The sequence below is a fragment of the Equus quagga genome, chromosome 11 (genome assembly GCF_021613505.1).
Source record: "Equus quagga isolate Etosha38 chromosome 11, UCLA_HA_Equagga_1.0, whole genome shotgun sequence".
Taxonomy (NCBI): Eukaryota; Metazoa; Chordata; class Mammalia; order Perissodactyla; family Equidae; genus Equus; species Equus quagga.
In genome coordinates, this window is record NC_060277.1 from 111,189,982 (window position 1) to 111,212,041 (window position 22,060).

Here is a 22,060-nt window from a genome sequence, read left to right on the forward strand (position 1 = left end):
AGGACTGAATGTGGAGTTCCAAACCTGGTAAACTCCTACTCGTCCTCCAAAACCCCAAGTCAAATGTCTCTTCTTTTTACTGTCGTTTCCACTGATGCCCTCATCTCCTATTCCAGGCAGAATGTATTGCCCCTTCACCTCTATTTTTATAATTCTTAAATCTGTACACTGAAGTGTATTAGACTGACTGACTTATACATTGATTTCCCCCTGATCAATTATGAACCACTCAAGCAGGGGCCACGGACTGATTTATCTTTATCTCCCTGGGGCCTATCGAGGTCCTCAGAAAATGTTAATTGATTGAATAAATTAAAGAAAGAACGAAAACCAGAGAGGCCTGTGGGTTTTAACGATGTACCACATCCAGGAAGGAATTCCTGGGCAGACCCCTCTCCCATCGAGCGGTGGATTCCCCGGTGAGCTAACTGGGAGGCCGGCCGCCTCTCCTGCTCCTGCCCCCAGGAGCTCTCTGCTTAATGGTCCCTGTGATTTTAATTGGTTGCAATACTTCCCCGTCCCACGCACTGGAGTTCAGCTAATTGCATTCTAACCCTGTCCCTCCTGGTGGACTTGGTGGAATGAGGGATTCTTCAGCTCTGAGGAAATGGTGACTGAGGACACAGGCCTGGGTGGCAGCTGCAGCTGGAGCCAGAGGAGAGGGAGGGAGGATGGGGGCTGGGCAGGCAAACAGGGTCAGGGAGGGTCTAGTCTGCTCTCCTGGGGCCTCTCCCCGGCCTGTGCAGAGCCTCCTGAGACAGGAGAGTTGCCCATGCCCCAACCATCGCAGAGATAATTCCAGGTCTCCAGGGCCCCTCCTTATGCCTCTGAAGCTCTAGAGAAGGGAGGGTTTTTTCTGCAACCAGCAAACGCCCGTCCGTACAGTGGTCGGATTTTCAGACCCAGAATCCGTGAGCTTCCTGGGGCCCTTCCACAGAAAACCATCGCCTCTTCTGAGACGCACCACATGTCGACTATGGCTTTTTGTGGCTGTTCAGAGTGGGCAGAAATACCACCTTAAATCCACACACTGGATTAAAGTATAAATCCCAATTGCACAAATGCTAAAATGTCAAAACTGTAGATCTGAAATGAAGAAATAGGGTATTTGGAGGCAGGGCTGTCCTGGAAATGCGTGGCTGCCGCCGGCCTGCCCTGCATAGCCTCTCCCACCTGGGCAGGGAGAGCCGAGGTGATGGGGTCAGTAAACTTTTGTATCGAGGTCCTCTCCCTGGGGAGGAGGGGTTGGTGCCTTGCGGGTGGATGGCCCTTGTGCCCGCGCCCCTGTCCCACTGCGGCAGGCAGCCAATCAGGGATGGCCCTTGAGCACGCGAGGAACGGGGCGCAAGGTCACACGCATCCCCTAGCCCCCGGTTTGGTGGGCTCTGGGGACCCTGAGAAGTCAGAGTGTGACCTGCGCTTTAACAGAGACGTAACCCCTGCACGGGGCACAAGCTGGGGGCAGGCACGCCCCAGAGAAGGCCTCCAGGAGGGGGTGACCCGTGAGTGGGGCCCTGAAGGCTGAATAGGATTTTCTCATCTGAGAAGGGGGAGGAGCGCTCCAGGCAGAGGGACCAGCAGGGAGAGAAGCCTGAAGGGGTAGGAGGGAAGATGTGTCCATGCATTCGGCCCTCCCAGGTGCCGGGGACACAGATGGGAGCAAACAGAGCTCCTGTGCTCCTGGCTTATATTCTAACAATAAGATGTGAACGAATCAATGTGTGATTTTACGTCTGCTCAGTGAGCAAACAAAAAACAAAGCAGGGGGAGGGGACAGAGGCTGACAGGGTTGGGAAGGACCACTCAGCAGGCCACGTGAGCAAAGGTCTGTGTGGAGAGAGGGAGTGCGCCCCGCTGGGTCTGGGGGCAGATCCTGCGGGTCGTGGTGGGGACTTCGGCCGATGGGGCCGCTGCAGGGTTTTGTGCAGAGAAGGGATCTGATTGGACCTAAATTTGAAAGGATTGACTGGGAGAAAAGACCACGCCAAGAGAAGCACAGAAATGGGGGGCCACGGTCACAGTGGCCCAGGACAGAGCTGGTGGGGCCGGGCCAGGGCAGCAGTGAAAGGGTGGTGTGAGCAGCCCCACCCGGGGTGGCAGGTCCTGCTGACGGATGCCCTGGAGTGAGAGAGAAGGGGGAGCGGAAGCCGTGGGCCTGAGCAACATGGGGAGGAGGGCTGTGATGAAAGCGGGGTTCTGGCGGGGTCGCAAGGGCCCCGTGCCTCAGTTTCCTAGTCTGAAAACCTTCAGGGAGCACTAAGTGACCTCTCAGGTTTCCTTCTGCTCCAAGGCTTTGTGGCAGTCTCTGGGAGAGGGAGAGGCCCAGGGCCAGGGCGCTGATGGATATCGGCCCCCTCTCCCCACCAGCCCCTCTCCCCATCCCTGTGGAACGGGGACCCCTCCCACGGGGCCGGTCCCAGTAGACCTGGGGCGTGTCCTTGGCTGTCTGCTAACCCCCTTCCTGACCTGTGGTCTGGCTGCAGCTCACACCCCGGACAACTCCTTCATGGGCTTCGTGTCCGAGGAGCTCAACGAGACGGAGAAGCAGCTTGTCAGAGGCGGCAAGGCCAGCAACATGGCCGTGGTGTACGGCAAGGAGGCCAGCATCTGGAAGGTGAGTGTGGCCGCCCGCGGCCCCCAGGGACTCCCACCGCCAGGATCCCGCTCCCTTCTGCCACCCCAGCCTGGACGGTGGGAAACGTCCCCACTAACGGTCAGAAAAGAGGTCCTACGGCCATTGGAAGTCCCCAGGCTGCGGGCTGGTGACTGTCCCCTCCCTGCCCCACTCCGCGACAAACTCAAATGTCCTTTATCAAGGGCTGTGACTTAACCCTCCACCCGCTCTAGGACGGAGCAGTAAACACTGTAAGCCTGGCGGGGGTGGGGGCGGGTTAGGCCAGACTTGGGTTCTGCGGGACGGGAGGCAGTGGGGAAGGCAGGAGAGGCCCAGGGATTGGAGCCCCATCTTCAGGGCGGGGGCCCCCGGGGGTGCTGCCTGTGTGGGAGGCTGCCTGCTCGCCGGTCACTGACCTGGTCTCTCTCCTCTTTTCTCTGCGCCCCGCTGGCAACGAGGCAGCTCCAGGTATGGTGGCCCTTTGCCGCGTGCTCCCTCCGCCTCCTTCTCCCCGCCCCTCTCTGCAGGGTCTCCCCTGAGGGGCCTCCCGAGACAGGCTCTCTGGGGTTCGTGGCTCCTGTGGATGGACCGAGGTGGGGAGGAGGGTGATGGGGACAGCGGGGTCCCAGGAAGGCGCTTCTCTGGGGCCCTCTGTGAGCGGAGAGGCAGGCCCAGAGGTCAGGTCCGGCAGGGCATGGGGCAGGGCAGCTCCCAGGATGGGCCGGTGACCTAAGGCAGGTGACACAAGGTAAAGGCTAATAATAAAGGTGCTGATCATGGGGACCCTGTGGAGCTGCACCTGCACCCTAGGTCGGGCCTGTTTGTTCCATGATGGTCTAATTCAGTGATTCTCGCACTGTATCGCTTAGGGTTAGGCCGAGCTGTCACAGGAAAGCCCCCAGTAACAGTGACTTTCACAAGTGTGTTTTCTTTCCTGACCTCTGTTTGTAAACTCTGGAGGTGTCGGTCCAGGGCTGGTGAGGACCTTCCCGGGGTCTTCTCACCGTGTGGACCCCTGGTTTTGTTTCCACCCCCAGTCTTGCCTCGTGGTTCAAGGTGACCACAAACATTTCACTCATGTCTGTCTGCACTCCAGCCAGCAAGAAGGAAGGGGCAAGAGGGGCCACACTTAGGGAGGCTTCCTGAGTGTCACATGCTTCCCTTGCCCATGCTGCCCCTTGGCTAGATCCCAGCCCCGTGGCCATGCCCAGTCTCAGGGGATGCTGGAAGCGGCTCTGCCCCAGGCAGCCATGTCCCCAGCTCAGCTCTGGCCTTCTGTGACTGAGGACCGAGGAGACGGGAGATATTTCGAGGTCATTCCGTGGTCTGGGAGGTCATAGCGGTGGCTAATATTGGTTCACCCAGAACTTACTGTGTCCTAGGCTCACATACAGTCTCGCACTTAGCCGTCCCCTGGGAGGCAGGTCCTCCGTGCTGTCATGCCCATTGTACGAGTGAGCAAACCCAGGCACGAGGTTAGAGTGACAGGCTGGGATTCAAACCCACATCTAACTCCAGAGCCTGGACGCTGGACTCCGACTCTGTCTCGCCTCCCTAGTTATGACGGCTTGGACGGTGGCGGAGAGAAGCTCTGGAGGCAGGACTAAAGGTCCAGGACCTGAGCTGAGATGCCCACCAAGGGGTGTGGCAAGAGGAGCGAGAGGTCATCTTCATATGATGCCGTACACGCTGGCTGCCACGGAAGCCCAGGGCGCTGAGAAGGGAGATAGCACAGACTTTGTCTGCTTTTACCAGAAAACACTGGTAAGGAACTGCCCCAAGGGAGGGAGAGGTTATGAAGTCCGGACAGAGAAGGTTTTATCTCCAGCGCAGGAGCTGCTCTGATAGCCGGGAGCGACGCTGTTTGGCAAGAGACCTCAAAGAAGCTGCTTCCAAAAAAAGACATCTTTGCTCTGGTCTGTGTGACTGAAGGAAGTCAGAGGTGGCTGGATGAAGACAAGAATGAGAGCAGCATCCTGGGACAAATGCCATCCAGAGTTCAGGGGACCAGGTGGCTGAGAAGTGGAGAAGGGAGGAGACGAAAGGTCATCGCATCCTTGTGGGAGCAGCAGGCAGGATCGGCCCGGCTGTCAGAGGCCCCTCTTAGCCGAGTCCCTGGAGAGCAGAGCTGGAGCCTGAGGCTCAGATGCTGCTGTTTCATCGGAGCGTGCGGTCCCGGCCAGTGGGAGTCGGGGGCAGGAGAGAGGCAGCTGGTTCAGGCGCAGGGCAAACCCATCCTTGCTGCTGGAGGAAACGTTCCAGACTTCAGAAGACCCATGTGGGGGCAATATGGGGGCTTTCGAAACTGCAGGTTGCAACCACGGATAAACTTTGAAATCAGTTCAGAGCTCTCGTTTTTTTCTCCTCCGCTTTACTGAGTTATAATTGACAAAAGAAAAATTGTATATACTTAAGGTGTACAATATGATGGCTTGATATACATATATATTGTGAAATGAGGACCACACTCAAGCTAATTAACACATCCATCACCTCACATAGTTCTCTCTCTTTTTTTTTTTTTTTTTTTTGTGCAATGAGAACTCGCAAGATTTACTCTCTTAGCAAATTTCTAATATACAACACGGTATTATTAACTCCAGTCACCGTGCCATAGAGCAGACCCCTGAACTTGTTTGTCCTGTGACTGGAGGCTTGGACCCGTTCACTGACCTCTCCCCGCGTCCCCACCCCAGCCCCTGGTGACCACCGTTCCTCCCTCTGTTTCTATGAGTTCGACTTTTCCTTTCCACATATTAGTGAGATCATCAGTATTTGTCTTTGTCTAACTCAGAGTCTTCATTAGCCTTTTTAAATGAAATAGAATAACGTAGAAACAGTAGAATAAAAGGATATTAGAGGGCCTTATATGTATCGAGTAAATTTCTTTTGTGAAACTTTGTTTACGTACATAAATACACACGTGTATTCTATATACGATTAGGTGCAACAAAGTTACTGAACAGTATATGGAACATGCGTTTGTGCATTTCTGTGTGTGTTTTAAAGAAAATGTATATATGCTTATAATGCACCAAAGAGCTCAGGGATTACACAAGAAACTATTAGTAATCGCTGTCAATAGTAGCTGCCTCTGGGAATGGGGTTAGGAAGTGGAGTGGGGGGTTCGGCAACATTTTCTTCACACTTTACATCTTTGATTTGATTTTTTTCTATGAGCATCACTCAGTTTTATCATAAGTAGTCCTGTTACATTTAGTGTGGTTACTGATTTATTTGGCCTTGGATCTACTGTCTTATTAGTTGGTTTCTGTTTCGTTTTCTTGCTGTTTCATGTTCTTTTCCCCCTTATTACTGATCTCCTTTTACATTGATATTTTTAAATCCACCCCCTTTAGCTGACTAATTGTACTCTCTCATATTCTTTTAATGGCAACTCTAAAGATTTTAACATGCATCTGTGACTTATCAAAGTCTAATATCAATCAATACTTTTAGGGGCCGGCCCCATGGCCGAGTGGTTAAGTTCCCGCGCTCCACTGCAGCGGCCCAGGGTTTCACGGGTTCAGATCCTGGGTGCAGATGTGGCACCGCTTGTCAGGCCATGCTAAGGCGGCATCCCACATGCCACAACTAGAAGGACCCACAACTAAAATATACAACTATGTACTGAGGGGATTTGGGGAGAGGAAGAAGAAGGAAAAAAAGAAGATTGGCAACACGTTAGCTCAGGTGCCAATCTTTAGGGGAAAAAAAAAGAAAAACTTTAAAAATACTTAAAAATAAATAAATATGTTTACCTTTTATTGGGTAATAAGAGAACCTTAAAATGCTATAATTTCATCCCCCGCAACCTATTTAATTCTCTTTACATATTTTATTGTTGTCAGTGCTGTTGAATCGATTCCGACTCTTAGCGACGCTGTGGACAGCAGAGCTGAACCCTACCGTCTTTTTGCACCAGCCTCTCACCTTCCGGTGCTGTGTCAGACACTGCTCCGCTGCTATTCACGGGGTTTTCATGGCCGGTGTTTTTGGGTGGCCAGGTCCTTACTGCTATTCTCTCTCAGTCTGGAAGCTCCACTGAAACCTGTCCACCGTGGTGACCCTGCTGGTATTTGAGAAACCGTTGGCATAGCTTTCAGCATCATAGCAACACGCAGGCCCCACCGTGTGACAACTGACAGGCGAGGGGGTGTGGTTCTCTGACCGAGCGAATACAGACCTCCGTGGTGAGAGCGCCAAATCTTAACCACTAGACCACGGGGGCGGCTCTGTGGGCTGTGTTCTGTATCCCACCGTATGTTATTGTTATTGTTTTATACAGTCAGTGTTCATTTCCATTTACCCACGTTTGTCCTTTTATTGCCCTGTCTTCCTTTTTACATCTCTGAGCCTCCATTTGGGATCATGATCCTCCCACATAAAGAGCAACCTCAGTCTGAGTCCGCTCTGCTTCTGATTTTCTAGAAACGTCTTAGGGGATACGTTCACCGTGAACAGGATTCTAGCTTGGCTTCTGGCTCCTGTCATCTCTGTTGAGAAGTCAGTGTGGTCTGATTGTTCCTTTAAAGGTAGTTTTCATCTCTTCGCCTGCCGTAGAGTCTCCCGTTTGTTTGGCATTTGGCAGTTTTGCTGTGATTGCCTCGGTGTGGTTTTCTTTTGCTTTATCCTACCTGGAGTTTGTACATCTTTTTGAATCTGTGGTTTGCTCTTCTGCTGGTTTTAGACAACTCTCAGCTCTGATCTCGGAGCGCTGCGTCTGGCCCAGTCTCTGTCCTTTACTTCCGGGACTCCCTTTGCACATCCTCTAGGTCCTTGCTGTATCCCCTTTGTCTCTTACGTTCTTCTCCGTAATTTCCACACTTTAGTTTCTCTGTGCTTCATTCTGGATATTTCTTTTGTTCTAAATTCACTAAATGAATTCTCTCTTCAGCTATATTCAATCTGCTGTTAAATTCATCCATTTAATTCTTAATGTCAGCCATCGTGTTTTTTATTTCTAGCATTTCCATTTGGTTTCAAATTTTATCTTCTACTTCCCTGACCATACTCAGCATTTTCATCTTAAAGTCTGTGTCTGGTAACTCTAGCATCTAGATCTCCTATGGGTCTGTTTTTATTGTCTGTTTCTCTTGGGTTTTGATCATATAGTCTTGTCTTCTCAAGTACTTGATTTTTTTAAATCAAAAGTATTTACATTTTTTAATTTAAAAATCCACTTTGAACAATTTTATTGGGTGTAATTGACATACAGTGCATTAAGCATCTTTAAAATGTATAACTTTATAAGCTTTGACCACGATCAAGATAGTGAACATATCCACCTCCCCTACATGCTTCCTTCTTCCCTTTGGCATCCCTCCTCCTGTCTCCTCTCCTCCTCATCTCCAGGCAACCCATGATCTGATTTTTGACACTATAGATTTGTTTTCATTTTCTGTAATTTTATATAAATGGAATCATAGGGTATATACTCATTTTTGTCTGGATTTTCTCGCTGAGTATAATTGTTTTGAGATTCATCCATGTTGTTGCATGTTATCAATAGTCCATTCCTTTTCGTTGCTGAGTAGTATTCCATTGTCTGGTTCCACCTCACTTTGTTTATCCATCCGCTTGTTAATGGACATTTGGGTTGTTTCTAGCATTTGGCTATTACAAATAAAGCTATTATGAACGTTCAAGTACAAATCTTTGTACAGACATATGCTCTCCTTCCTCCTGGGTAAATACCTAGGAGCGGAATGGCTGGGTCATATTGGAGAACTATGTTTAATGTTTTAAGAAAGGTGGTTGCAACATTTTACAGTCCTACCAGCAATACATGAATGTTCCAGTCCCTTTACAAATTCATCAATAATTGGCCTGGTCGGTCTTTTTAATTTTAGCCATTCTAAAAGGTGTGCAATGGTATCTAATTGTGGTTTTAACGTGTGATCCCTTGTAATGACTAACAATGTTAAAGATATCTTTGTGTGCTTATTATCTTCCACATATCTTTTTTGGTGAAGTATCTTTTCAAAAATTTTGCCCATTTTAGAAATTGGTGATTTTCTTATTATTGATTTGTTAGAGTTCTTTACATATTCTGGATGTAAGTTCCTTATCAGATATAAGCATTGCAAATATTTTCTCTCAGTCTGTGGCTTGTCTTTCTCTTAACAGCATCTTTCAAAGAGCAAAAATTCTTAATTTCAATGAAGTCCAATGTTTTGTTTTATGGATTATGCTTTTGATACATCCAAGAAATCTTTGTCTAACCCAAGGCCACAAAGATTTTTCTCCTATGTTTTCTTCTATAAGTTCTATAGTTTTAGGATTTACATTTAAGTCTGTGATCCATTCTGAATTAACTTTTATATATGATATGAAGTATGGATTGAACTTCTTTTTCTTTTCTTTTTTTTTTTTTTTTGCATATGAATATCCAGTGTTTCATGATCATTTATTGAAAAGACCATCTTTCCTCCACTGAAATATCTTTGCACCTGTGTCAAAAATCAATTGACCGTACATGTGTGGGTCTATTTCTGGACTCTCTGTTCTGTTCTCTTGATCTGTCTGTCTATCTTGCCGCCAGAATCACACTGTCTTGATTCCTGTAGCGTTATAATAAGTCTTAAAATCAGGAAATATAAGTACGCCCCTTTCTTCTCTTTTTTCAAAGTTATTTTGTCTGTCCTAGGTCCTTTGAGTTTCCAAACGGGTTTTAAAATTAGTTTGTCAATTTCTACAAAATCCCTGCTGGGGTTTGGTTGGGATTTTATTGGTTCCTTTTCTTATTTTTGGAAGTTCTGGAAAAGGAACATGAAAGATTATAGAAATAATGTGAGGTCAAGGATGACGCTGTCTTCTTCCAGAGAGAAGCTGACTTTATCTTGGCTCGTGGCTGGGCCCTACAGTCCGCATCACCTCAATCAGTGACCACGGTTGGACGATTTAAACAGATTCAGGCCTGGAGGGGCTGCCCCGGCTCCGGGCTGCCCTCTCTCCCAGACTGTAGTTGCCCAGAGTTCAGACCCGAAGAGGGGCATTTCCATCGGGGCTCCCCATCCTCAGCAGCCCTGAGCTCTGACTTGTCCTCAGCTCTGTGAGGCCACCAGAAGCTCCGCTCAGTCACCTAGATGCTGCCGTGGCCTCAGCAGGTGGCCCTGGGGGAAGCTGAGCCCAACAGCGGCCTCAGCAGCCTCCTTTCCTCCTTCTCTGGACCTTGGCCTCGTCATTCTTCACCCTGGGTTGGCTTTACAGGGCCTGCGCGGGATTGCTTCCATTTCCCGTGTTCCTGGTGGTTCTCCGAGGCCGGGCCCACCTGTATCACCTCGCGTGCCATTCCCCGGAGTGGACGGCTCCCACTTACACGGTTTAAGTTTCGAAACGTGAATTGTTAGCAATCATTCTGATGTCCACTGACGGCATCCTGCAAGAGCTGTGTTTGCAGACTAACACTGGGCTGAAGGTCCTTGCTGTCCGAGCTCGTGGCTAGCCAGCAGGACGTGGAGAAACGTGGGCTCCTTTTCTCTGACCGGGTGGCCTGCTGGGCACTCGCCCTCCCTGGAAGGAGCCCCCTCTGCTGTCCACCCTTCTCCGTGGTCCAGAAGCTGCTCTCCCCTCAGCTTGCCCCTCCCTCTCTTCTGCCTCGACGCCCCCGGAAGCAAAGCCCAGCAGCAGATCCCGCGCTTTGCCCTGCTGAGGTCCTGCACTGAGCAGCTCCTGCGCGGGGCCCCGGCCCCAGGGTCAGACGGGTGCCCGGGGTGAGGGGCGTCTGCTCCCTGTGCTCTGCCTCCCGTGCTCCCCTTCCCCTGCAGGCTGGAGGGGAAGCAGAGCCTGGATTGGGACTCCCGGGTCTAGAGGGACTGAGCCTCTGCTAGTTTGTGGAGGGCACTCACAGGTGTCCTCCATGAGGACAAGTGCTCTGTCTTGTCCCTGCTGTGCTCCCAGCACTGAGCTCAGTGCCAGCACATAGCAGGTGCCCAATAAATACGTGCTGCTTGGACGGATGGGTGGATGGATGAGTGGGTGGGTGGGTGGAGGGAGGGAAGCAAGATGGCTAGTTGGAGAGGCAGACAGGTGGATACATGGGTAGACGGAAGGATGGAGGGGAGGGTGGAGGGATGGATAGATGAGGAATGGGTAGGTGGATGGTCCGGGCTCCAGAGAGCTCCACATGTCCCCAGAGCTCCTTGGAGGTCATCAGAGGTTCGGGGAGGCCAAGCAGCTCCACTTGGATCCATTTAAATGTTGTCCTCATGGGGTTCCTTTGGAAAGAAAACAGCTCCGTGGCTAAAAATAGTCCGGAAGCCTCTGGTCTAGTCCAACCTCCACGACTCACAGATTATGAAATGGAGCACCAGAGAGGAGAGGGACCTTCCCAAGGTCACACAGCTGGTTAGCGGCCGACCTAAGCCTGGCGCCGCGTTTTCTGACTTCCAGACCAGGGCTGTCTCTTCGGCTGGCTCTGCCTCCACAGTAGGCGATGCTCCCATCTCCTCCTCTTCCTCCTCCTCCTCTTTCAGGGGAAGGAGAAGTTCCTGGGCATCCTGAACAAGTACATGGAGATCCATGGCACTGTGTACTACGAGAGCCAGCGGCCCCCCGAGGTCCCGGCCTTCGTGAAGAACCACGGCCTCCTGCCGCAGCCCGAGTTCCAGCAGCTGCTACGCAAGGCTAAGGTGAGCGCCGCCCCCGTCCTCAGCCCGGTCCCGCCAGGATGCCCCTACATGCCTGCCACGCCTGCCACCATCACTCTTGGCCCTTCCACGTGTGGACACGCCCCAGCATGCCCTGTGGCCCTGAGCCACATGTCCGGGCCTCCTGGGGGCTGGTCAGAGCCGAGGGCAGAGATGGGGTTGCCCATTGGACAGGGGAGGCCCCGCGGTGAAGGGACCTGGGCAGGGCCAGCAGAGCAAAGCTCGGTGATGAGGAAGAGGAGTCGGACTGCCCACCTGTCCGCCCTCAGTGCCCATCCAGCCCAGCAGACTCCTGTGTCAGCCCTAGCTCTCAGAGCCACTGAGGGGGTGGTAGGGTAGGCTGAGGGGGTTCCTGGCTGGAGTTCCATCGGGCCATTAGCTCTGACTGATGCTTCTGGAAGGCCCTGAGCTGTATTGCTGGAGCAGTGGCGGGCACAGTAGGCATGACCCTGCTGCTGGGCCCTGAAGTGTCAGCTGAGGCCAGACGGTCTCCAGCCAGCTTTCAGGCCCTCTGCTGATCTCACGATAGCTTCTTTCCTCAAGCTCCTTGGATGTATATGTGTGTGTATGTATGTGCTGGGGGTTGGGGGCAGGGTACCTTTGTGCAGTGAGCAACCCAAACAACCTTATGTGGCAACCCTGGATTCAGAATCATTTAGTGAGCACCTTCCAAGGGCCAGCCCTGTGAGCATTCTTAGCACAAGTTAGGCGCTGAATAAATATTTTTAGGAAGAGTGAGTAAAGGTCCTTTGAGGTCGGCTGTAGGTGTGGGTCTGAAGCATTCTAGGCTTGAAACCCTCGCTCTTCTCTTTTCCCCTCCAGAATCACAGCCTGTTAGAGCAGGAAGAGCCCGTTGGTATCACCTAATCGGACCCCCTCATTTCACAAATGGGGAACCGAGGCCTAGAGAGAGGAGTGCTTGCATGGCACACGGGTGGTCTGGGCTGTCTTTGCTGCCCCAGCTGCCTCCTGTGAATGTCCCACCCCCAGCCTCCCCCCTGGGGCTCCTGGGCCGCCGTGCCTAGCCCTCCCTGACCACTGTGCCACCTGACTTCTTCAGCTCTTCATAGGGTTTGGCTTCCCCTATGAGGGCCCCGCCCCGCTGGAGGCCATCGCCAACGGCTGTGTCTTCCTGCAGTCCCGCTTCAGCCCGCCCCACAGCTCCCTCAACCACGAGTTCTTCCGGGGCAAGCCCACCTCCAGGGAGGTGAGTGGGAAGGCCCTGCCCCATGAGAGGGTGGACGGGGGACCCTGCATTTCCTGGAGGAGGGAGACTGGGGCACAGGGTGAAGGCAGAGATGGGACAGACGGGTGGGGGCCTCCCCAGCCCAGCCCGGCCCGGCAGGCAGAGGGAGAAGCCTCCTGTCCCTGTGCCCTGGCCAGGTCTTCTCCCAGCATCCGTACGCGGAGAACTTCATTGGCAAGCCCCACGTGTGGACCGTTGACTACAACAACTCGGACGAGTTTGAGGCAGCCATCAAGGCCATCATGAAGACCCAGGTGAGGCTCAGATGCAGTCAGGACTGCCACCAGCCCACCCTGGGGGTCTTCGCTATTGTTAGAAAAAGACACCCCTCTTGGTAAATTCAGACTTGCAGGCCTGGGTTGGCAAATTTGAGCACAGTCACCCACTCACCAACTTGGATGTGCGTGTGTGTCTCAGGGAGAGGTGGGAGGGGTGGACGGAAAAAAAAAAAAAAACAAAAAACACCTTTGTGCAGTGGGCAACCTGCACAACCTTACATGGCAACCCTGGATCCAGAATAAGTTATTGAGCGTCTTTTGGGGGCCAGGTTCTGTGAGCGTTCCTAGCACAAGTTAGGTGCTGAGTAAATATTATCAGGATGAATGCAGGGGGGGTTCTTTGAAGTCTGATGTCGGTGTGGGTCTGTGGCCTGTTAGCAACACATCACAAAGTAGAATGTGCACACAGGTCATCTGGGGATCTTGGTAAAATGCAGGTTCGGGTTCAGCAAGGCTGGGGTGAGGCTGAAATCCTGTGTTTCTGACAAGGTCTGGGGTGGGCCGGTGGTGCTGGCCCAGGAGCCACCCTTTGAGTAGCAAGAGGGTGGAGCATTCCGCTCTCCTTCTGTGAGTGTGAGGGCCGGTGGTGTGGCTGCACCCGTGCGGGTGGGCTGAGAGTCAGGAGGGGCTTCTGCGGCTTATCTCCTCCACGGGAACTCAGCGGCTTCCGATGGTTCCTTGTGCTCTTGCAGTTCCCTCGTCTGGGGAGGGTCAGACTGCGTGAACCGTGCTCTGCTCGCTGTGACCCCTGGGCCCTTGGCGCGCTGTAGCTGGAACACCAGGCTGAGCAAAAACAACCACCCTGCCCGGTGTGCCCCCCCCCCCCCCCCCCCCCCCACCCCCACGCAGCACTGGGTCAAAGGGCGTGCCCTGGGGCAGAATTGGGGAACATTAGACTCGGTGGGGCTGGGGCTACCACGACCAGGGACGAGGGACATGATATTCCGGTTCCTTCTGCAAGGGAGGGCGGTGCCCGGGGAGGACACCTGGCTGCCCTGGTGTCTGCTGCGGGGGGGCTGGGGCACCGCCATGTTCAAGGGCAGAGGCTGGCAGGGGTAGACCCCCATGGGGTCTTCAGGCTTAACTCTGGGCCAGGGGCCCTACCTGGTCATCCTGACCCTGAGGCAGGGCTGCATTTTGTTAACAGCCCCTGTGTCCCCTGTGTCAATCACTCCACCTCGGGACCCCCAGCCTCAGCTCCCCCTCTGCACCGGCCTGGGAAACTCCCGCCGCGCCCCGCCTCCTCCTCTCCTGCTCACATCCTTGTCCTCCCCTCCTGTCCGGGTGTGAGTTTCTCTAGTGAAAGTGCCAGGAGCATCACTGGGCCCTGGCCATGCCCGTCCTGAGTGGAAACAGGCGTGGCCGGCGGACCTGGGGAGAGGCTGCACCCCGGACCTCCGCCAGCGGTGGGTAGAGCCCCCCGCTCCCCCGGACGCATCGGCTCCAGAACGGTCCCTCCACTGCCACAGGGTCCTCAGCCTCGGACTCTGAGCTGGGTCTTCCAGGAGCGGGCCCCCAGGCAGCGATTTAAGCCGAGTCGTTTATCTGGGAGGTGACCCCAGGAAGGAAGGTCCTGGGGTGACAGTGAGACGGGGGTGTCATCCAGCCGGTCACCTAGCGCTCAGGCCGGCGGGGCCTCGAAGAGGTGGGGCAGATCACATCCCAGGCTGTCCCATCCTGGGAGCAGAAGAGCAAGGAAACTTGCATTTACCCCCACTCCACGCGGGGCTGGCCGAGGGCGTGCCTGGGGGCCAGCTCCCGGCACCCTGGCCTGCCTCTCCTCCAGACGGCCCTAGGCGGGGCTCTTCAGGGGCCCTCGGTGCAGAAGAGACGGCCCACCCAGCCGGAGCAGCGGCCCAGCCCTCTGCCTCCCAGGTGGATGCCGCCTCCAGAAGGCCCCCCCATGGCACGTGGTGTGCGGGAGGGGAAGCTGCCCTGGAGGGCACCCCCGCCCCACACTCCTCCCGCCCCTTCTTCTCTCCCCTTGCAAAAGCAATTCTCCAAGGCCTCTACCCCAGGGGGCAGGGGGGCGCCGCCAAGGCTTCTGCACACCCCCAGGGCTCAGGTCCGGCCAACCCCCAGGACGCGTTGCTCAGCTGAGTGAGCAGGACGCGCAGCCGCGTGGAGGGCCGACCCCTGCGCAGAACAAGACGAGGGGTGTTCCAGGCGGTGGGCTGTGCACGGAGTGTGCTTGGCCACGCACACGTGATTTCTGGCTGGACACAGGAAATTGCTCACAGCGGCTGCCCCGGGAAGGGGCTGGCTGTCGGGTCGGGAGGAAAGCTCACTTTTCGTTGTTTTTCCTTTTGATGTTTTTTACATGAACATCTGTTTAATTTTGTTAATTAGTTAATTGAAAATTACCATAACAAGAAGGTCAAGGACCCAAGACATTGCACATCCCCCAAGCTGAGACCCACAGCTGGACCCTGACCAGCCCGCCCTTCCCGGGCCTCCTGCCTCTCAGACACTGCACCCCAACCCAGGGATCACCTGGAGGTGTTTAACGTGCAGGCTCCTGGGGGGCTGGCCTGGTGGGGTAGTGGTTAAGTTCGTGCACTCTGCTCTGGCAGCCTGGAGTTCAAGGGTTCACAGGTTCAGATCCTAGGAGTGGACTACACACGCTCATCAAGCCATGCTGTGGTGGCAACCCATGTACAAAATAGAGGAAGATGAGCACAGATGTTAGCTCAGGGCCAATCTTCCTCACCCAAAAAAGAAAGAAAAAACCAGATTCCTGGGCCCCTCCCCATCTTCTGATTTAGAAGGACTGGGTGTGGCCTTGGAATCTGCATTTTAAGCAAGGGCCCTGGGCGATTCTGATAATCCTGTTTTAGAAAACTGATTTAGGGACAGCTGGTAGCAGCCTAGAGAGCAAATGAGGGACACCATGGGGGGACACAGCTTGTTTTGCGAGTCACGGGCCTCTGCTGGGAGGGGGTAGTGGAGGGGAGGAGAAAAGGAGGGGTATAGGCACCCAGCCCAGCTGTCCCCCAGCTCTGGGGGCCCCTTTCCATAGCCTCTGGGCCTCGGTGGGGTTGCCTGTTGGCATCTCTCCTCCCAGGGTGAGGCCGTGGCAGAGGAGACGGAGAAGGCCATGCCAGTGCTGGCCTCCCCGCTCGATCCCGCAGGCCGGCAGCGCCGCACCTGTCACTCTGTCATTCTGATTCCCACACTCGCACCTGTGATTAGGCCTAATGGGGGTAATTTCCAGGCAGGCCGGCGCAGGCAGGAGGCTCGTGGCAGGTGGGACGTGGCTGGCTGAGCGCTCCCCTCGCACAGGGGCCTCTGAATTACCGTGCGAGTCAGCTCAGACCGCAGCGGGGAGTGACTCGGGGGCGGACCAGACAGAGTGAATGTGTAGGGAAGTTTCTTCTCTGGGGGGTTTTATTATAAGCAGGGTTTGAAGCACTGTCCCTGAGAGACACCCCCAGAGGTACCGGGGACCCCCAGGCAGCCACTGGCTGCAGGCCTTCATGGGCCATCCGCTGGGACCCGAGCCGGGCGGAGCTCAGCGCTGGAAAGGCTGCGCCGGGTGCCGGGCTGTGAAGGTGTCTGGACGCTGGAGCGGAGGATTCTCTGGGAATCTGGAACCGCCTCAGTATTAAGAACAGCTGCTCACGTGTGGGTGCAGTCAGAACAGGGAACAAAGGGTCTTGTCCCGAGAATCAGTTCTGGTGGCCTGGACCAGCTTCAAGGGGAGCAGCGGCTGCTGCGTCCCTGGGTCCCTCCTCAGCTGGAGCATCAGGACATCCACTTGGCCAGAGGGCCCAGGGCGGGCCTCCAGCCTGTCGAGGTGGGGTATACAGGAAGCAGGACCCAGGGTGGCCCCAGCGGACTTCCGACACTGCCCGTCCCTCATGAGGAAGAAGGGGGCTGTGGAGTCGGGCAGAACTGTAGGATTTCCCTACCTGGGCTGAAACTACCCGATCTGGAGCTGCTGGCAGGAAAATGGCGTAAATGGGAGACAGGCTGGGCTGGGCCGGGTATGGTGCCGACGCACACACCTGTCGGGAATGGGGAGGTTGGAGGCCAAAACAGACCTTTCTCTGCGTCTGGGATGGGTCCTTCCCCTGTCCTTGTGTCACCCCGTCCTGCTTCCTGCCCATCCTGCCGACAGGTTCCTCCAGGGTGGTGTGTGCTGGGCTGTGGGGGTCGATGTAAACAGGGGTGGGGTGGGCAGGTGAGCAGAGTGGAGAGGAGGTGGGGTGCCCTCTCAGGGGAGGTGGACACCCCCTTTATCACCTCTTCCCTCTGTCCTCCTCGCTCCACGGGCCCAGCTACTCAATCTGTCCGCTCCCGTCCCCCACTGCTGATGGCTGCTGGATGTCAGACAGGCGGGGTGTGGCCTCTGTTTGGGGGTTGGAATCTTGTGTAGCTTCAGGTGCCTGGCCTGGGCAGGACGCTTTACAAATGTCGTCGCATTCCACCCGACTGGGAGATGCCCCTGTTACTGCACAAAATTGGGGTTCTCTGCCCGACGCGCATGAACAAGCCAATTAATTATGGCCTCCGCCTTTGGGGGAGAGATCAGCTTTTATTCCGAGAGAAGGATGTCCAGGGAGACAGGCGGCGTGCGCCCTCAGATCTGATTCCGCGATTCAGGATTTGGGGGGAAATTTAAGAGGTTAGGGAGAACGGGCTGCACGTGGAAATGCTGGTGGGGCAGGCTCTGATTGGTGGGCTTCAAGCATTTATGGTGAGGTTCTAAACGTTTACACGTTTTGATGAGGTGGGGAAGGAATTTGCACACTGGATCTTCCTGAACGATGGACCTCTTGCTTCTGATAAGAGTCCGACTTTCAAGGTCCAGTCGTGTTCTGGTCCTTGGGTTCCGTGGAAGGAGAGTCTTTGGTCCCAAGGTCGTTTCAGGTCACAATTTCTTCGTTCGCGCGTGCCCTGGCTACGTGACTTTGCAGTTTTTCTGAAAGACAATTCGTGTTCACTCTGCTGATAAGAGATGGGGTCAGTTGACTGGCCCTGGAGGGCCTGCGGTTCACCCCTCTGTCCCTTTTGTGTGAACATTCCACGTCTTGGGCAGGATACAGGCAGAGCTGGGATGCTCTTTCATTCCACGGGTCTTTCCTGAGCACCTACTGTATACCAGGCACTGTGCCAGGCACCAGGGCTTCCATGGTGAGGAGTCACAGTCCCAGCCCGCCGGGGCTCGTAACCTCAGGGACACGAGGGCAAAATCACAAATAACGACACAGGCACTAATTCTATGCTGGGAACAGTGCCCCTGGAACAGGAGTGGGGGGTGCTCAGAGACCGCTTCCCGGAGGAGGTGTACCTAAGAGTGGGGGATGAGTCCACTGGGTTGGTGTGGGAAGAGCAGGCTTCCTAGCCCAGGAGGGGACGGAGCTCAGGGAAGCTGGGATGGGGGTGGGGAGGGGTGAGCTGGCCTCTTGGTCCTAGAGCCGCCTAGCTCTCTGTCCCAGTGCTGGGCATGGCTGGGCCCCGGCAGCCAGGTCTGGGGACCCAGGGCTCTTCCTGCTGCATGTCTGCCCATCTCTCCCACAGGTAGATCCCTACCTGCCCTACGAGTACACCTGTGAGGGGATGCTGGAGCGAATCCACGCCTACATCCAGCACCAGGTAGGGGGGGGGCGCTCTGCTCTCTGCCCCAGGGATGGGGGCCGCCACCCCAACCCCATCAGGCCAGAGGAGGGGCCACCTGTGCCCAGGGTGCTGCGTCCATCAACCCCCGCCTTCCTGCAGTGGTTGGAGACGGGCGGGGGAAGCGGTACCACTCGGAGACCTGGGCCCCCAGCTCTGGAGCCCCCAACCCCGTGTCACAACACGGAAACACAGAGACTTTCATTTTTCACTTTCGTAACAAAGTTGTTTCGAAGTCTGGCAACTGATTGAGTGAATGAGAAGTAGGGAAGACCCCCACTCCCCCCACCCCTGGGTGAGTTGGTGAGACGGGGCGTGGGACTGAGAGCTCTGCCCTGAGATCCCAGGGGAAGGGCTGCTGCTGTGAAGGCCGGGTCCTGAGCCCCGGGGGCCTGAGCCGCCACACGGCCCACAGGCGGAGCGTGTTCTTCCAGGCCGGGCTCTCCTGATGATGATGCGTGGAAGGGCGGGACAGGGCCTGTGGCCTGCGGGACCAGGTGGGGCTGTTAGATTTTCAGGCAGGTAGTAGATGGCCTCTGTCCACCCCTTGCCCCCTACCCACGAACATTAGGGACTGAGAGAGTGTTCCAGCCCATCACTTGACAGGCGGGATACTGAGGCCCCAGAAGGGAGGGCTTGTTGTGGTGCTGGGCCAGGGCCAGAGCCAGGGACTCTCGGGTCCCAGCCACTGGAAGGGGTGTCATCATGAAGCTCCCAGACTCTGCAGTCCCATCCCTGTGCCCACCACAGGCGGGGCGCATGGGCCCCGGGGTGGAGACCCTGAGCCTAACCCAAGTGTGACCAGCAGCGAAACGGCACAGGGTGGACAGCACACGGACAGGCCTCCACTGTCCAGCCATAGGCCCTGAGCAGGTTCCTCCCTGTAAGATAGCTGGAGACATGTTCATCCCCATTGGGTGCGGTGCAGCAACGTGTGGCGGGCTGCCTGGCGTGGCGGGAACTCCCAGCGCTGCTGCCGTCACCATTACTGTAATCACAAGCCACGCCCCCAGGGCAGCCCGTGGCATCTGTGGCCCGTTTCCCCTTCTAACACTGCTTTCCTCTGGGCAGGACTTCTGTGCAGCCCCAGGCCCTGCCCCTTCAGGGACCCGAGCTCCGCAGAGCCCTTTCATCCTGGCCCCCAATGCCACCCATCTCGAGTGGGCACAAAACGCCAGCGTGGCCCCCGGTGCCTGGCCCCCAGCACACTCACTCCGGGCCTGGCTGGCCGCCGCCGGGAGGGCCTGCACGGACACCTGCCTGGACCATGGGCTGATCTGCGAGCCCTCCTTCTTCCCCTTCCTCAACAGCCAGGACGCCTTCCAGAAGTGAGTGAGCCCCGCCCCACCCCTTCCTCGGCTGGCCCAGCCCAGCTCACCCATAGCTCCTCCCTCCCATAGCCACCTCGCCCCGGCCCTGCCAGCAGCGTGGTGATTTAATGCCGTCCCGTGAGCCAAGGGTTCTAGGGGTTAAGGTCCAGCGCTCTCCCCACGGCGGCCCGGGTTTGTTTCCCAGTCAGGGAACCACACCCGCATCGGTCGGTTGTCACAGTGGCAGCTGCGTGTGGCTGTGATGCTGAAAGCTCTGCCACCGGTATTTCGAACACCAGCAGGCTCCCCCATGGCGGACAGGTTTCAGCGGACCCTCCAGACTAGACAGGCTAGGAAGAAGGACCTGGCCACCCACTTGCGAAAAAACCGGCCATGAAAACCCTAAGAATAGCAGCAGAGCAGGGTCTGATTCAGCACTGGAGGGCGACAGGATGGCACAAAAGGCCCGGGCGGGGATCTGCTCTGCGGGCTTAGTGTCACTAGGCTTGCAGTTGCCTCAAAGGCACTGACAACGTGAGTCAGGAAGGATCCAGAAGGGACCTTCCAGGCAGGTATCCATGTCACGGCTGCGATACTCTTGGCAAAGCCTCAGCCCCAAGCCACCAGGGGAAGCTCCCTGCCCTCCCCTACCCCTCCCTCAGGCCCTGGCCAGCCTGTCTGGGCATCTGCTAGGTCTATGCTGTGAAAGCTGCCTAGGGTTCCTCCTGAGGGGTCTGCCTCCTGGCCGCCCTCCCCTCCTCCTCTCACTGCAGGTGGGAGAAGGAGCTGCAGCCCAGGGTCTGTGCTGGCGCTCCTGGAAGCATCGCCTTCTGGGGCTGGTGGTCCAGGATGGGATGGGCCAGAGTGGGGGAGTGGGCGGTACCAGGCTGGGGTGGCCCCGCCTCGCCCCGCCTGCTGAGTGCCCGCTGCCTGTGGTGTCCACCCAGGCTGCAGGTGCCCTGTGACAGCACCGAGTCGGAGATGAACCACCTGTACCCGGCCTTCGCCCAGCCCGGCCGGGAGTGCTTCCTGCAGAAGGAGCCCCTGCTCTTCAGCTGCGCCGGCTCCAGCACCAAGTACCATCGGCTCTGCCCGTGCCGGGACTTCCGCAAGGGCCAGGTGGCCTTGTGCCGGGACTGTCTGTGAGGCCGGCCACCCGGCTGGCCCTCGCTGCCACAGGAGAAAGCACCAGCAGATTCCGAGCTCCAGCGACCTGCCCTCCCCTCAACGCCCCGAGCTGGAGCTTCGTTCCTCAGCCGGGAAGTGGGCAGAGCCGGCATGCACTTAGGTTTAGGGAGAGGGCAGCTGGTCCGACTGCCCGGCGCCCACCCCGAGCAGGCTCCTCCCTCTCATCTGGGGGGCTCGGGGCCATGTCGTGGCCAAGCAGCCGTGGTGTTGGTCAGAGGGTCCCACTGACCCAGGAGCTGGTGATCAGAGGCCCCTTGCTTTGTGCAAGGCCAATTCTGGACCAAATGGAGAGAGGGCCCTGGTCCTTCTTGGGCTCAGGACGGGGGCTCTGGACGGACGAGAGAGGGAGCAGGGCGATGCTCACCCCATGGCCCGCCGAAGGGTCCAGGGAGTGGGCAGTGGTGTGTGAGGGCTCAGCCTTGTCCCTCTGGAGTTGTTTGGGGTGTGGACAGAAGGAGCAGGGGACTGGGGCAAGGCCTCCTCTTAGCCCTACCCTCCGCTTTCTCAAACTCCCCCTGCTTCTACACTTGGGGTGCGCATCGACACTGGGGTGCAGGGACCACCCAGACCCTGGGTTGAATTGTTTCCTCTCCTGCTTGTTCCAACTCCCTTCACCGTGGGCTCCTCCTGAAGCCCGTCCTGGCATGACGGTGATTGCAGAGCGTGGATTTGTTCCCCCGTCCCCCCGCCCCCAGCCTCTGAGAACAGGCTCTGGGCCCCACTCTGGGGGCAGCTGCTCCACAGGTGCTGACCCCCCACCCCCTCCCCCAGCATCTTTTGGAGGCAAAGGCTTGGGCTGGAGCTGCAGCCCATGACACGCCTGGCCTGGTTCCTGGCTGCCCAGGCCCGAGAGCCCCAGGTACCCCCCCCCACCCCCGACCACTGCGTTCGTGTCCCCGCCTACGACTTCCTCCAGCCTCAGACCACCTCCGGATCCAATGGCCCTCTCTGTGCAGCATGCCTGCCCCAGCCCCAGGACGCCCCCTTCCCTGCACCCCGAGCCCTGCCTGATTAACACGTTCAGGCCTTCAGAAACACTGCCACCCCATCCCCAGTTTTATAACCCCACCCCCTCCCCGGGCGACCCCACCACCTCGGCCCGCCCCTCACCCTTCCAGGGAGGCAGCCCAGGACCCTGAGAGTTGCGAAGAGGG

General features: G+C 56.3%; 1 protein-coding gene across 1 annotated transcript in view; it reads left to right on the plus strand.

Annotated features, from left to right (window-relative positions):
* Positions 1-21,550, plus strand: part of MGAT5B (alpha-1,6-mannosylglycoprotein 6-beta-N-acetylglucosaminyltransferase B) — a 75,702-nt gene extending 54,152 nt beyond the window's left edge. Inside the window, exons 11-17 of the mRNA XM_046674647.1 lie at positions 2,484-2,614; positions 11,092-11,247; positions 12,326-12,472; positions 12,649-12,765; positions 18,313-18,387; positions 19,480-19,736; positions 20,666-21,550. Of these exons, the coding sequence (XP_046530603.1) occupies positions 2,484-2,614; positions 11,092-11,247; positions 12,326-12,472; positions 12,649-12,765; positions 18,313-18,387; positions 19,480-19,736; positions 20,666-20,864 (1,082 nt within the window). The 3' untranslated portion in view covers positions 20,865-21,550. The remainder of the gene's footprint in view (positions 1-2,483; positions 2,615-11,091; positions 11,248-12,325; positions 12,473-12,648; positions 12,766-18,312; positions 18,388-19,479; positions 19,737-20,665) is intronic.
* Positions 21,551-22,060: the final 510 nt, after the last annotated feature.